The sequence below is a fragment of the Mytilus edulis genome, chromosome 8 (assembly GCF_963676685.1).
Source record: "Mytilus edulis chromosome 8, xbMytEdul2.2, whole genome shotgun sequence".
In the NCBI taxonomy this organism is placed as follows: Eukaryota; Metazoa; Mollusca; class Bivalvia; order Mytilida; family Mytilidae; genus Mytilus; species Mytilus edulis.
Window position 1 is genome coordinate 27,409,840 of NC_092351.1, and position 15,241 is coordinate 27,425,080.

Consider the following 15,241-nt stretch of genomic DNA (forward strand, 5'->3'; position numbering starts at 1 on the left):
TAGCATGTTTAATTGCTAAGTAACTTTTAATTGTCAGTTTTCTATTGTCATGATTGTAAATCTGCATCTCCATGACCAACTGGTTCATGTCATTATCAGATAAGTGTGAAAGCCATTACAACGCACATATAACCTTTGAAGTCAGGGTTGAGCTTCATCTATGGGTATTACATCTATGGTAATACTTTGTTTGCATAATTGTTTGCTGAAATATATATACAAGCTAAAGCCCAACCTACAGGTGTCTATTGATTGCAACTGTAAAACTTAATTATTATGCTTACAAACAGTTTATAAAACAAGGCAAGCAACCAAACCTTAAAACTATATATATGCATTAGGAAAATAGGTTTAATTCTGTAATATTTACAAAGATGCCTGGTTTGAGTTGCAGGCTCTTGAGTCTCCTGCTCTTCTGTGAGCACAAAATTATTGGAACCTGTAATGGTATTTTTTTGTTGGCTTTGCTTGGTTTTTCTGTCTCATAATAACTTGAGGTATGTTTTACCAATCCTTCAGCAGAAGATTAGTATCGTAAACTTTTGGAATTTATTTGTTAAACTAAGTCAGAAAGTACTGGTATTTGGGTAGCCTTAAGCTTCCATGTAATGTCTTTGGAAAAGGTCCTATCGGAGAATTTTTAGTGTAGGATTGTAGTATTGACCCAACTTACTGATCTTTAAGTAATGACATTAGTAATCTCATTCATTTAAATGGTAAATATTTTCATTGCCTTTTGTGACTTTAAATTGTTATTTTGTGGTTTTTATATAATTTATTTACTCAAATATTTAAAAAAGAAATAAGGAATTTTTTAACAGTTTTTAATAACACATACCGTCAATTAAAAAAATTAATATGAGTTTGCACTCATTTTATTAATTTTTCAGCAATTAAATGGTTTTATGTAATGATACAATTATGTTGGCACAGCCAATAAATTGAAATTTGAGAACAAAGATGGTATTATTCACAGGACAAATATTTTAGTTTTAATGAATTTTTAATGACCGCCATAATTCTACAATTTACTGTATAAGAAAAATTTGGGTAGGGTTGACAAATCCAAACTTAATAGTACCACCCAGATTTACAGGCTTCTATAATAAAAAAAAAAGCTAAATTTTTAGCGCTGGGTTGATCAACATAAAATAGCCACAAATTGCTTCTTTACACCTCAGCCGAGCATCATAAAATTTTCATACCCATTACCGATTACTAACCTATCATTTGTCAATCAAATTGATTTCAAAGGCTCCTGTTTAATTCTGGACAGAGTAACCCACACCTGACAAAGCACACCTTCTATTAAATACCCATTCATTACAGGACCTGTCTTATATCATGTGTCCAATAGGTAAGGTCCAGTCATTTAATGAAAGTGTTGATTTATCATTCAAAAATAGCCAGGTTAAATGATTATTAATTGTAACTTTTAAAGATGAAATAAGTATATGCTATTAACAAAATTTAGGAGAACTTTTACTTGATCCAAAGTCATTTATGCTAAAGTCATAGTGGATACCTTTTTGCTTCCATGTTATATCATGGTACATCACTTTCTTCAACTGTTGGCCATGACATTGACCTAAAGGTCAAGGTTGCATCCTGGAGTCTAGTGAACGTTTATAAATCATGTTTAAACAATAGTTTTGTTTTCTTTTATCCATCTAGTAATTCTAAATGAAGTTACCAGTTATCAGTTACAGCTAATTTCTTATGCTTGTAGAGTAAAACTTTGGTTGGCTGATGCTTGCTTTGTTTGTATAATTGTTTATTCAAGCTTTGAAATTAACAAACAATATATACGACATAGTTAAACCTGTATACATCATATTGAAATTTAATTATCCCAATATAGTTGTACAATATACAAACAAATCTAGCGAGCTAACCAAAGTCTTCCTCTACATGCATTAGGAAATTAGCTGTAAGGTCTTTTAAAGCCTATAAATAAAGTAAGAATGGAAACGCAGAATGCGTCAAGAGACAACAACCTGTCCAAAAGAAAATTACATATTTCACTAGTAATTGCAATCAAATTATTCTACCCAAAACGGCAAAAAATAGTGATTTGTTGCAGCGAATTTAATTTCTGTTATGGCAACTTCTGAACATATTCATTCTCCTATGGTAATGTTCTTTTAATCAAATTGACTTCAAAGTTTGTTCAGTAAACAGAGTTTTTGTTTGGTTTATTTTTCATTGAAATCCTCTTTTTCTGGTTTGTTTATCTATTTACCTGTGAAATTAACCAGGTGTATTTTGATATTATTTCTTTGATCTACATGTTAGAACATCTTGAGTTTGAACCTTGACCTATTGTTTACTTAGATCTGGATTTAAGTATTGCTATAATACAGGAAATTGGCTACACTGTTATCAAATCCTCGTTGAATTCAACAAGCAGCAGTAGTTGGTTAGGTAACTGGGGTATGATGGAAGTCATAACAAGATATACAAAATCATAGATACTTTATATTGTTGGATACATATATCTGCATAGATACTTTTGCCATGATATGCAAGAACTGTAAAAAACTTTGTCATGATGATGTGTTAGGTTTTTGAAGATCTTTTTTGTCATGATCAAGTGTTAAAAAACTTGACATTTCAGAGCAGACACATTTGCATTTTTTAAAGAAAGCTTTACTGATTTCAAAATGTAATATACAGTAATTTTGGACACCTTTTATTAATTTGCACAGAATACTTACGGATAGCTGGTTAGGGTTCTCAACAATTTACAATTCCACTTTCAACTCTTAAGAACTTGTCCTGAACTATTTGCCACTGGATGTTTAGTAACTATTGATCAATCAATCATAGATAATGACATTCTTTATCTTAGGACAGTTCAAATGAGAACACTTTCAAAGGTCTTCCATTTTTATCAGATTTTGGTTCATAACTTGGATCAAGTAGCTACTATACCAAGCCATTCATGATTTTTTTTGGACAGATTCTCAGCTGACATGTGGATTACTGAAACTGATTTGTCTGTCCTATAAACTAACTAATTAAAGGTTATTAAAACCTTATTATAGACAAACAGTGAGATTTTCTGTCATGTTCAATGATGTTATATTAGATGGACAGTCCTGGGAATTCTAGTCAATCTGACTAATTCCCTCTACTAGATATTGATGTTAGGAGATATCAGTAACTTATCTGTGTTTAGATTGTCCTTCAATGGTCTGGTTACCTCTGTTGTATTGGAAGATGTACAAAATAAAGTGTCTGTCCATGTTTGCCTGCATGCACAGGAGAGTCTTAACGCTAAACAGTGTGATTTCTTTCTGTTATCTTTTATCATTTTCTGTCCAAATCTCCTTTTGTTGACTAATAAATTAGGTCTAGAAGGGGTTGGGTGTTAATTTGTGTATTCCTCATTTATTTTGCCTGTTATTCTCTTCCTTAAATGTGTCAGCACTCTTTAATTTTTGGGTTTGTTTTTTTAAAGGGCCTATTCTTCTTTTTATTGGTCCATTTTTTGCTAGTAATGGCTCATTGTTCTATTTTCTATTAACTTTGTCCTTTTTCTAATAGATTCTCTTAGAAAACTTGTTGAGAGGAAGTGCAGTTATGCATCTAATAGTTTTTATAGCATCAGTGTGTGTGATTTGCTATATATATAAATTAGGAGTAAATCCACAAAGACTCACATGTAGTGATATCATTTATGTGAAACAAGAAGGGCTTAATTTAAAATTCTGTTATATTATACCTGTTAAAAAAAATTACTATTTTGGTCTCTTTATTACATATAATTCAAATTCATATGATCAATTAAATATCAACAAATATAATAGCATTCATTTCAGAATGTCAAAACATAAACAAATTACGATTCAATGTAAAATATTTGGATGCCTGAAATACATTTCCTGTCTGAATTATTAATTGTATATCTATATAAAATGGATACCCCATGCCAACCTAATGATGTAAGCAATTTATCAGGCTCCTATTTCACAGCGGTATTGACAGTTAAACAATATCATAAAATTAAAACTCAGTTATAAAACTACATCAATATTCATTTAAACTATATAAAACCCAGCAGGAGTTATTATCATTGTTGCAAAATTTATTATTGATATTGATGCTGTAATTAAAAACCAGACACTGAAAGCTATGGTTAATTGAAATTTTGTTTATTAATGACCATGCATATCATTTTAATGGAAATTTCTAATCAAATTCACAGTTTAGATGCATACATGTTTAATATGCATTTAAGAATTGAAAAGTTATTGAACAAAGAGTACTCAAAGTTATTGAACAGAATCTTCTGTTTTTGTTAATAATTATTATTTCTGTCTATTTCAAAACTGTTGAGAGTTTATTTTTAGATTCTTTTACGTGTTTCAACAAATAGATTTTGGGGGACATAAAATTTTTACTAGTTTTGCAGAAATTTCTTATTTATTTTACTGGTTATAAAGAAATAAGTCATTGATTTTACAGTGTTACATATAGCAATTACTTATTTATTGTAAGGTTTTAATTTTTTAAGCCTGTATACTTGATATATATATCTATAAATTAGAATGCTTCAGTGCAGGTTCTCGAACAACACACATTGCCATCAATCAAAAAGGGTTAAACACTTAAAATACTCTGTCAAATTTGATTTGTGAACATAGTGAAATATCAAAAAATAAATGTAGAAAAATGTATTATTTTAAATTAGAGTTATCTCCCTTATAATACTTTTCTTCTTTTCTTCTTCAGAATTTGATGCCCTATCAAAATGGAAGAGAAAACAGATCACTATTGTTACCATCATTTAGTCACGAATATGAAGACATTGAAGATAAAGACGATCCGTGGGAGAAACGGTCCGAGTCCTCCTTTCCACCACCTGTAGAAAAAATTGAGAAAATAATAAGTTCAACTTTAAAAAACAACAGAGGATTACAAAGATCTCTGACTTCTCCTAATTTTTCTACAGGTAGAAATGGTATTGACAGAACTAAATACCAGAGAAGTAAAACTTCATTGAAGGGTATGGAAGGTGATGTTTTCTATGGTAGTGATCAAGCAAATATTGACATAAAGAATAATGAATTATTTATAAGTGAAAGTGACGTTTATAAGTCGGTTTGTAGACCAAAGAGGGCCCGGAGTCACTCAACTACTGGTATTCAGACATCAATAGATGAAAATTTTAACTTTTTGTGCAGTGAGGATAAAGGATCAAGTTGTCTGTCAATACCAAACTATGTAACAATAGGAACAAATACAACAGACTCACTAAAACGACCAAAGAAGAAAGGGAAAATTGAAGGAAAACCATCAGAAAATTGTGTTCAGTGTGAAAATAAAACTGAAAACAGATTATCTGCTACAAAACCTAATAGTTTTCCTGAAAAACTTCAGAGTGTTCATCTTTCAAATTTTATGGATGATGAATCACCAGAAATGCAAATGGTTGTCAATGCTACCAGCCCTGTTATAAACCGTCGAAATAGAAACCGTGACAAGCTTAAGTTGGGGTCACATAGTTTTCGAAATAGACCTCTTCCTGATCCAAGCAGTCTTCAAATTGAAACTGCAAAAACTCTTCCTGAAGTGGTTATCCCACAACAGGAAATTAGTAGTGTTCATAGAGATAGTGATATTACTCTGGAGAACAAATCAAAACATTCCAAAGACTCTTCACTGAAAGAGGGGAAAAAAGGGAAAGGACTTGTTAGATCCAAATCAAAAAAGAAAAATAAGACAAATATTGAAAAAAGTGCTATTGATTCTTTTGATAAAGAAAATTCAAATATTGATATTAGTTCAAAGGGTTGTGCAATAGATGATATTAATTCAAAAGAATACAAATTAATGAAAAAAGAACTAGCTCAAACATGGCATGGCATTAGCAGTAAACGATGGAAAAAGTTTTATTCACCTGTTGCTCAGGCTGTTTGGAATGACCTTGAAGGGAAGATGGAAGGTGAAAATAAACCTCTTACTCAAAAAGAGGAGGAAAATTTGAAAGTAGGATCCAGTACAATGCCAACTAAGACATTGTTAGACACAATGCATAAGAAGTACTGTGCCTATCAGTATAAAGATACTCTAAAACTTCCGTCACCAGACGACCTTGTCATGCACTTGAAACTAAAATCAAGTCCTCCGCCTCCAGATAGGATGAAGTCAAAGGAATGGATAATGAGACACTATGTAATCCCACCAGGGAAAGGTGCTATATCTACTCCATCTAGTCCAGAACAGGCCAAGAAAAGGTGGATGTATAATGAAAGGGAGACAACTCCAGCTGAATCTTTGGAACTTGTAAGCAAGACAGAGAAAACTTCACCTGAATTATCAGAGCAGGAGAATGAGGTAATTTATAATTGTTAATAGTTCACATAAAAGCTTTTTTTTTTTAAACTTCTTATCAGATTTCCTCAAATTTGCTAGGAATTGAACATGCCATGGAGAATATTGTTATTTTATGAAAATAAGAGATATTTAAAAAAAAAAAAATGAAATTGCTAGTCTCTTCAGTTATTTTTTTTTAGCTCACCTGTCACGAAGGGACAAGTGAGCTTATGCCATCACTTGGCGTCCGTCGTCGTCCGTCGTCTGTCGTCGTAAACTATTTCAAGAATCTTCTCCTCTGAAACTACTGGGCCAAATACTTTCAAACTTTAACTGAATGTTCCTTAGGGTATCTAATTTATAAATTGTATCCGAAGTTTTGATCTATCAACAAACATGGTCGCCATTGCTAAAAATAGAACATAGGGGTCAAATGCAGTTTTTGGCTTATAACTCAAAAACCAAAGCATTTAGAGCAAATCTGACGTGGGGTAATATTGTTTATCAGGTCAAGATCTATCTGCCCTGAAATTTTCAGATGAATCAGACAACCTGTTGTTGGGTTGCTGCCCCTGAATTGGTAATTTTAAGGAAATTTTGCTGTTTTTGGTTATTATCTTGAATATTATTATAGATAGAGATAAACTGTAAACAGGAATAATGTTCAGCAAAGTAAGATTTACAAATAAGTCAACATGACGGAAATGGTCAGTTGACCCCTTTAGGAGTTATTGCCCTTTATAGTCAATTTTTAACCATTTTTCGTAAATCTTAGTAATCTTTTACAAAAATCTTCTTCTCTGAAACTACTGGGCCAAATACTTCCAAACTTTAACTGAATGTTCCTTAGGGTATCTAGTTTGTAAATTGTATCCGAAGTTATGATCTATCAACAAACATGGTCGCCATTGCTAAAAATAGAACATAGGGGTCAAATGCAGTTTTTGGCTTATAACTCAAAAACCAAAGCATTTAGAGCAAATCTGACGTGGGTAATATTGTTTATAAGGTCAAGATCTATCTGCCCTGAAATTTTCAGATAAATCAGACAACCTGTTGTTGGGTTGCTGCCCCTGAATTGGTAATTTTAAGGAAATTTTGCTGTTTTTGGTTATTTTCTTGAATATAATTATAGATAGAAATAAACTGTAAACAGCAATAATGTTCAGCAAAGTAAGATCTTCAATTAAGTCAATTTGACCAAAATTATCAATTGACCCCTTAAGGAGTTATTGCCCTTTAAAGACTTTTTTCACAATTTGTTCATCATGTTGACTTACTTTAAAAAATCTTCTCCTTGGAAACTGCTGTATCAATTTCAGCCAAACTTAGGCTAAATGAGTTTCAGAGTATCTAGTATAAATTTTATATTTTATTTCCTTGTATGTCAAGAAACATAGCTCCTATGGCTAAAATAGAACATAGGAGAAAATGATTATTTTTTTTGGCTTTTGAAGAAAATAGGACGATCCAAAAAACATTTAAATAAATTGAAAAGCCAAAATAATCATTGATGAGAGATTTAACCAAAAGAATTAAGGTGAGCGATTCAGGCTCTTGAGAGCCTCTTGTTTTAGTATTTGAAGTTTTTTATGTGGCTCTGACATCTGAAATTGCTTGAATATAAATATTGTATAAACTTTTCCATCTTGTGACTGATTCAGTTGGATTGGCTATATCTTTTAATCACGCCATAAAAATTGCAGACTATGTTTGACTGTTGTTTGGGTTCAAACATTTTTGCAGATGTTGTTGCCCTTCGTTGGCTTGGACAAGTTGCTTAAGATATCACTTAAGTAAAAATCTTGAATCTCAAGGGAAGGGTTGGACCAGTTCAAGTGTAAATTTATCCAATGCTCCTGCTATAAGGGGAAATTATAAAGCATACTCATTTAATGTATGTTTTCTGGTCTGCATACTGAAATGTATCAAACTTTGCCACTAGCATTTAAAAGTTAAATTGTACTGTTAATTTGGCATATTGTTCAGCTCTTAAAATAAAAACCATATATTTTGTAACTTAACCCTTTCAACGCTATACACGGCATATGCCGCGATGACGTACGCCGTTCGCCACTGCTATTCGCGGCATATGCCGCGATGAAAAAGGATTTTTCATAAGGACTCTTAAACCATTCGGTTTCCATTCGGGTTCTCTCTAATTTTTCCTCGTTTGAATCTAGGATATGCAAGGTCTCATTTGCGCTTGAAATCCCGACAATTTTTATAGTAAAATCATGCAGTAGAAGGAAAATAGAAGGAAAATAAAAACAAATATTTTGACAAATGCAAATGGCGGAAATCGGAAACGAAGCTGTAAATATGGAAAAATTTCAGCATTTCCTTGGCGAAACTTACAACGAGGATTAGTTAAAAGGTTTCTTGTTATCTCAATGTGTTTATTACATAAAATTCGTGTGGGAAATATGATTTGATCGATCATTACGAGACGTAGAAAAAGGGGGGAAAACGGAGGTTGACTGAATTTTTTTAGGACGGAGCTATTTATTTGTGCCACGATTACATAAAACGTTATGTATGGTACAATACGCTATGGAATCGGGCAACTGGTGTCTTCTTTACAATATGGCAGATAAAACAACAAAATAAATGAAGACTAAAAGTAGTTTTTTATTCAAAATTCAACACAAATATAATAAATTACACCTTTTACCTGTTAATTACCTGAAAACGCAGGTAACCTGATAAAAATTTCAGTAAAATAATTGCCTAACATTACAGTTCATGCTCTCCTGAGCATTTTTCATGCAATAACTTTCTCTGTATCTCATATAATAAAAAAGATACAGCAGTCTGAAAAGGAAAATACTGTTCTAATGAATGTACTAAAAAAAAATGCAGCAGCAGCAGCCATTTTTCTATTTTTTTGTGTAGTGTTGAAAGGGTTAAAAATAATTCAAAATGTCATTTGCAGTGTTTATATTTTGTGTTTTTTAAGCCTGAAGTTAAATATGTATTGCTACGGTAACCTGTTACAGTATTTAGTTTATGATCACCATGATCAAAGGAAAATATAATATCCCCTAGCTTCAGACTTCTATAATAAAATTGACATTCAAGCTAAAATAAAATACATAGAAAACTGTTCCTTAAGGTGTACTGGCTGTATGAGGATATATGATGTATGTTACATCAAAATAAGCATGTTATGGGGAAGTTTTAATTCTGGATGAATAGACCAAACTTTTCAAAAATGAGGAAAAAGGCAAGTTTATTCTTACATTTAATAACTTATTCATAATTTTTTTTTTGATTAAACGAAATAATTCATTAAAAATGTCTTTGAAAGTATTGTGAAGTCTGTGGATAATAAGGAAAACTTGAAGGCTGTGTTGATAACTGTTTTATCTTTTTTTTTTTACCAATACATAGTGATTACTACTTTTAATTTGGAAATTATTGTGAAGTTGTGAAAAATGGGGAAAATGTGACTGTGTGAGTATTGCAATTATAAGAACTTGCGTTCTTATATCTGATACAAATACATAGACTTAAATTTAGCTAAATTATATTTATCATGGTTAAAGTAGGACAAAAAATATTGAAACTTAATTGAACAAAACTAAACATTGTAAATTTGATGAAATATAACATTAAAACCAGTATAAAAGGGTTCATATCTCCTAACAGTAAACACATAATTCATCTTTTCATGCAAAATTGGTCAACTTTTTCAGTCTACTGTCTGTCCTTTTCACAACACCTTGAAATTTATGTTTTGATAGAAGCAAATTTAAAAATAAAAAGATTAGAAAATAGATGATAATAAGGACAACTAATGCCTATAAAATTACCATTATGATATTTAAGGAACAGATTTTAACTGCTGGTCAGTGAAAATTTAGAAGAAACATAATGCAGGGGAAATAACTCAATTTAATATCATATACTGCTGTATTGAAAAATACCTAATCACTGGTCAACTAGGTCAGTTTTCAGAAGTATGAACACCCATGTCATTTTAACTTTTAATAATGGTCCAAAAAAGATTCATGAAAATTGAGAAAAAAAAATATCCTTACAGCATTTATAAATTTTCCTGAATTTTGTTTAATTTTATTTTCTCTTTGATTATCCACCTATCCTGACAGCAAAACTAAATGAAATACGAATTGATTGTTACTTGTTTAAGTCTATAAGAAATTAAATAGATCTTTTATTTAAAATATAACAGCAGATATATTGTTTCTTTCTATCAAAAGCAAAAGTTGAAATGGATGTATTGTATATCAAGTGTGACAGGATTCCTTCCCTTAGTAAATGTGGTAGATACTTTAAATCAGCCATAAACGTTTGAGCTAAGGATGTACTTATTAAGCTCAGTTGGTATACACACTGTGTTGTAACACAGAGGTCCAGGGTTGGAGTTCAGGTAGACAAGCAATTTTATAATGAAATGCATACTCTCCGGTCTCACAAATAACATCAGTGCAGCTTAATTTTTCAATTTCCTGTACTATTAAAAAAAAAATATATATTAACTGAAAGATTTACAATTTCCTCATCATTGAAAGATTATAAAGGAGGGGGACCACAAAGAATGATACTCATTTATCAAGTGATAATTTACTCTTTCCCAATGTCAAAAAAATGCTTTGAAATAAAAACCAAAGTGATAATATTCTCTTTGTAATTTAATGATTTGGTTACAGATAAGTGCAAGTGATCACGTTTTTTTCTTTAAAAAGATAATTATGTTTTGTATAAAAGTAAATATTTGTGGCCAGAAGCTGCTGAGATGAGTAGATTGAATCATACAAACAATATCATTATTATGTTAATTTAAGATCATTAAAATTGATACCAAAATGACTCATTATAAATGATGCACTTTTAACAAGTCAACGTTGATTTCCATCTGGTTTTATAGTAAGTAAAACATGCACTCAAAGAATGGTTGCCTTGTAACAAAATTTCATTTCCCAAAAACAAATATCTTGCATTACCTATAAGGGCTCATAAGTTAACAAAGAATAGTTTTCAAACATATCAAAGACGTAATTGGGTCGAGGACAAGTGTATGATTAATTAATTTTTTTTTAAAGTTTAACTGGTCCACAAAGTCCTAAGTTCCAAACCTCAACAATGGTTGACTTTTGTTACAAATATATAATGTTTTCTGTCATTTTTTGTGAATTTGATATTGATGTCAGATCTTTGAAAGGTTCATTAGATTTATTTACCTCTCAACTTTTTGTGGCTTATTTAGACCAATTGTATAGGTGACTATTGATCACCATATGTTGACCTCTAAATGTCTTTGGTGTCAAGTGGTTCAAGTCTCATTAAAGTATACCTACATCTCATGTTATTCAACATGCAAAAAAGAAGTTTTTGTATAGATTAAAGTTAAATTAACCCAGCGTAAACATACTTTGAATGGCTTTGCAAAACTGTTGACAATCTGAATTGTGGACTGTTTTTACAAATATAAAAAAAGAAACACAAAAAAAACATTTTTATTAGTCAATCCTCATCATTGGTCAGGGGAAGTAAAAAAATCACTTAGAGAAATCTGCAGCAGATTTATTGCCAGCACAGGGTAGTTTCATCAAGACAGGTCTTTAAGTACTGTCTTACAATACATAATGCATAATCTTAGGTGTGCATATTTATGGAGTCTGTCACACTTTATTGTGGCATTTTAATTCTGAGAATTAAAAAAAAAGCAAATGTACAATTTTTTTTTTAACTTTCTTATTTCATTTTAAAAGGGAAAGAAAAAGGAATAAAATTTATATTTACTTTTAGAAAAATTGGTTTAATTTTATGCATTAGAAATAAAATATCTGTTTCATATAGATGTGTATTGCAGAGGAGCCTAATCAATTAAATGTTTGTAAGACAGAAAACAATTTAAACACAAGAATGTTTTGTGCACCTTGACCAAATCAATACTAAAGAGCTTTGTTACCCAGGGTTGCCACCCTTGAATTAAATGGATCAATCCCGTTCAGGTGAAAACTTTGATAAAAGCAGAGTTTCCTACCTAGTTTATCTTGGTTTTTAAGAGATTTTATCTCAGGATCTTGTAAACTTTCGTAGTTTGTTTGTTATTAAATAGAAAGGCGGTCAGTGTGTTTGGACAATAATGTGATGGTCATTTGTCCTAGATTTTCAAATCGAAACAAAAATTTGAACTTGTTGCGCCAGATCATGGCCATGTGACATCATTATTTTTGAGTTGTATGGAACTAACAGTTTACAAATCGTAAAAATGGATGATGACAGTTTAACAGATTTATGTTACGTCTTCCGATCACTGTCTTTCATTTTCACACCAACAAAGAAAAAGTTGCAAGTAAGTTTTATTGTTGTTTTTTTACCTTGTCACATACCTTACCTGATTGATCAGGTAAATTAGTTTGATGACTATTATCTGTCATTATTTAATCACTGAACATTAAGTCACACTATTCAATAGTAAATGACATTTTATTAAGACTACTGTTGTGAAATTTAGTGAACAATAGGATTTTAATATTGTCATTGAGAAGGAAATAATAGAAAATGTCAGGTGAGCTATAACAGTTCAAAGCCTATCAAAATAACTGGTTTGACAGATAGTGAAGAAAGTTTTTTATTTGGAATGGAGTGATTATTTTTATGGATGTTTATGATAGGTCTTTTGAAGGTAAATTTACTTTTCCTCTGCACATTTTAGATGGAAGTTATGTTATTTATTTATTGTATACTTAAAAATGTAAAATAGAATTTATATTGAACAATGTAGGTTTTTCCTGAGAATAAGTTTAGGAACATATTGGTTGTACCTGGAATTTGATATTTACAATTCAGATTATAATCTTCATTTTAGGAATTGGGGTAGAATTTGCACCTGAAAAGTGTATTTATAGAACATATATGTAGGATATGTCTAAAAAGTGAATATGTTCCATTTTTTTTTTCTTATATCTTTTTCCCCTTTAATTATGTTTAATTTTTAGCAAGATTTATCTCTTTGAAAGTCTACATTTCTGTGGTAATAGATTAGCACAAAGGAAACCTTGAAAAAGTTCCTGCATTTTCTTAATAATCTTTACAGCATAGAAGTTCAAACTCCTCTCCACCAGTTATTTTCTTTACCATATTTGTGTGAAACACAGTCTGCATGGTGGTTAGCCACATGGTGGTTAGCCACTAATCCGATGCCAGAGACTAGTAAAATTTCATTTGAACTAGTTAGTTTTTGCAAAACATTGTTTTGACCAATAAGAAAAATGTCAGAATATTGGTCTTCGGACTAGTAGTTGAAAAAGTTTTTGGTGCAGACTGGAAACACTTTGAATTAAGCTGCTGCTTTGACATCATTTAGATTTGTCTGTTTTTAAACCTTGAATTTTTAACCTTGAAATAAAATGTCTTCTAATTATGTATGTAGCTGTCCTCTTCACATTTTATTTAAGTTCACAGGTAAAGGGCAACCATGTGAAGTTTATTGCCATTAAAAATAAATGATGGATTGAATTTCTTTTTCTTAAATTTCTCTCAGTATTTCTTGTTCTTATTGTTTCAAGGTCTGAAGATTCCAGTTGCCCTAGTTTATACTCTCAACGAAAATATAAAACAAATCAGTTCTAATTTCGTCTGTTGTATACATTTTTGTTGAATAATGGTCAAAACTGTTTATGTCTTCAAGTGAGGTGTTGATAATATTTATACAATTAAAATTCCGTTAGACGCACTCTATTGGTTCGATACAATGTCACAGTGTCCTGAAAGATCAAGGTATCCTAGTTTTGTCATGGACGGTTGTTTGTAGTTCACAACCATGTGACCCACTATGTTTGAATCGTCAAATTAACAGGTACCCTCTTTGACATTACTGACAATATTTCCGTAGGTTTTACTACAAAGATTAAATATTTTTAAATAAATCCCTTTTTGTCATTATGGTATTGACTATGTGAAGTACATTTTAAGAGGATATATAGATCTTAAAATGTGTCAATATTTTATATATTTGTAATGATTATTTATAATATTACGTAACTTTATTGGAGTTTTAAGTTTTGACACCTCTTCAGTTTTCTAAGCTAGAAAATCTCAGTTCTTAGAGTATTCTGAAAGCAGGAGATTTGGCTTTTTAAGAGAGTGTCAAAATATGACTTCACAATTGCAAGTCATGGCACTTTGTCCATTGGTCTTTATGGATATTTCAATAGTCTCATTTGTATTTATGACAAATCTCCTTATCTTTTATTATGATCCAATTATTTTGTATCACAGCATGATAAAAGATCTTAAACATAACTAACTTTTCTTAATCACATATATATTTGTTACCTGTCGAAAGTCAAGAATCTTGTAACTGGTTCGGAAATAATTTCCCAATTGTTTCTGGCCTGAATAGAATCTGCTTTGGCGTTTGTTTTTGTTGCACTTCAGTGTTTTTGTATTCCATTGTTTTCTTCTTGCAGTTGATGACTGTTTCGACCTCTGTTTTGGTTTGAAACCCTGATCAATTTATGACTTTGTAACAGTACTGTTGCCTTTATTTGATGTAACAAATTTAGTGTTTCACTTTTGAATATATTCAGTTTCAATGAAATTGCAGGCAGATGAATAGTCCTGAAAATATTGATTAATTGGGGAAAAGTAGCTTTATCACTTATACTAGGGTAACTTCACATTTAAAGCAGTCAAAGAATTTTGATTCTTTTTGGGATAATTTTTTCTAACCAGTTTTGGTTAGAAATATATCTAATATTTGCCATTTTGATTTGATATGGTCCTCAGCTGTAATAATGTAATTTAGAAATTAGGCATATGCAAAGCTGTTGGCAATAAATTGCTTTCATTTTGATTTGAAGGGAATTTTGAGGACTTGTTGACATTCTAGATTGTTAGAATTTTCTTTATTTATTGCTGACTTATTTTTCACCTTAAAGTTCAGCCT

At 30.9% G+C, this 15,241-nt stretch overlaps 1 protein-coding gene across 8 annotated transcripts in view; it reads left to right on the forward strand.

Moving 5' to 3' along the window:
* The window catches only part of LOC139485241 (rho GTPase-activating protein 7-like), a 139,126-nt gene that overhangs the window by 67,557 nt on the left and 56,328 nt on the right, over positions 1–15,241 (forward strand). For all 8 annotated transcript variants that reach the window (XM_071269532.1, XM_071269533.1, XM_071269535.1 and 5 more), the window contains one exon: positions 4,738–6,342. In XM_071269532.1, the coding sequence (XP_071125633.1) occupies positions 4,738–6,342 (1,605 nt within the window). The remainder of the gene's footprint in view (positions 1–4,737; positions 6,343–15,241) is intronic.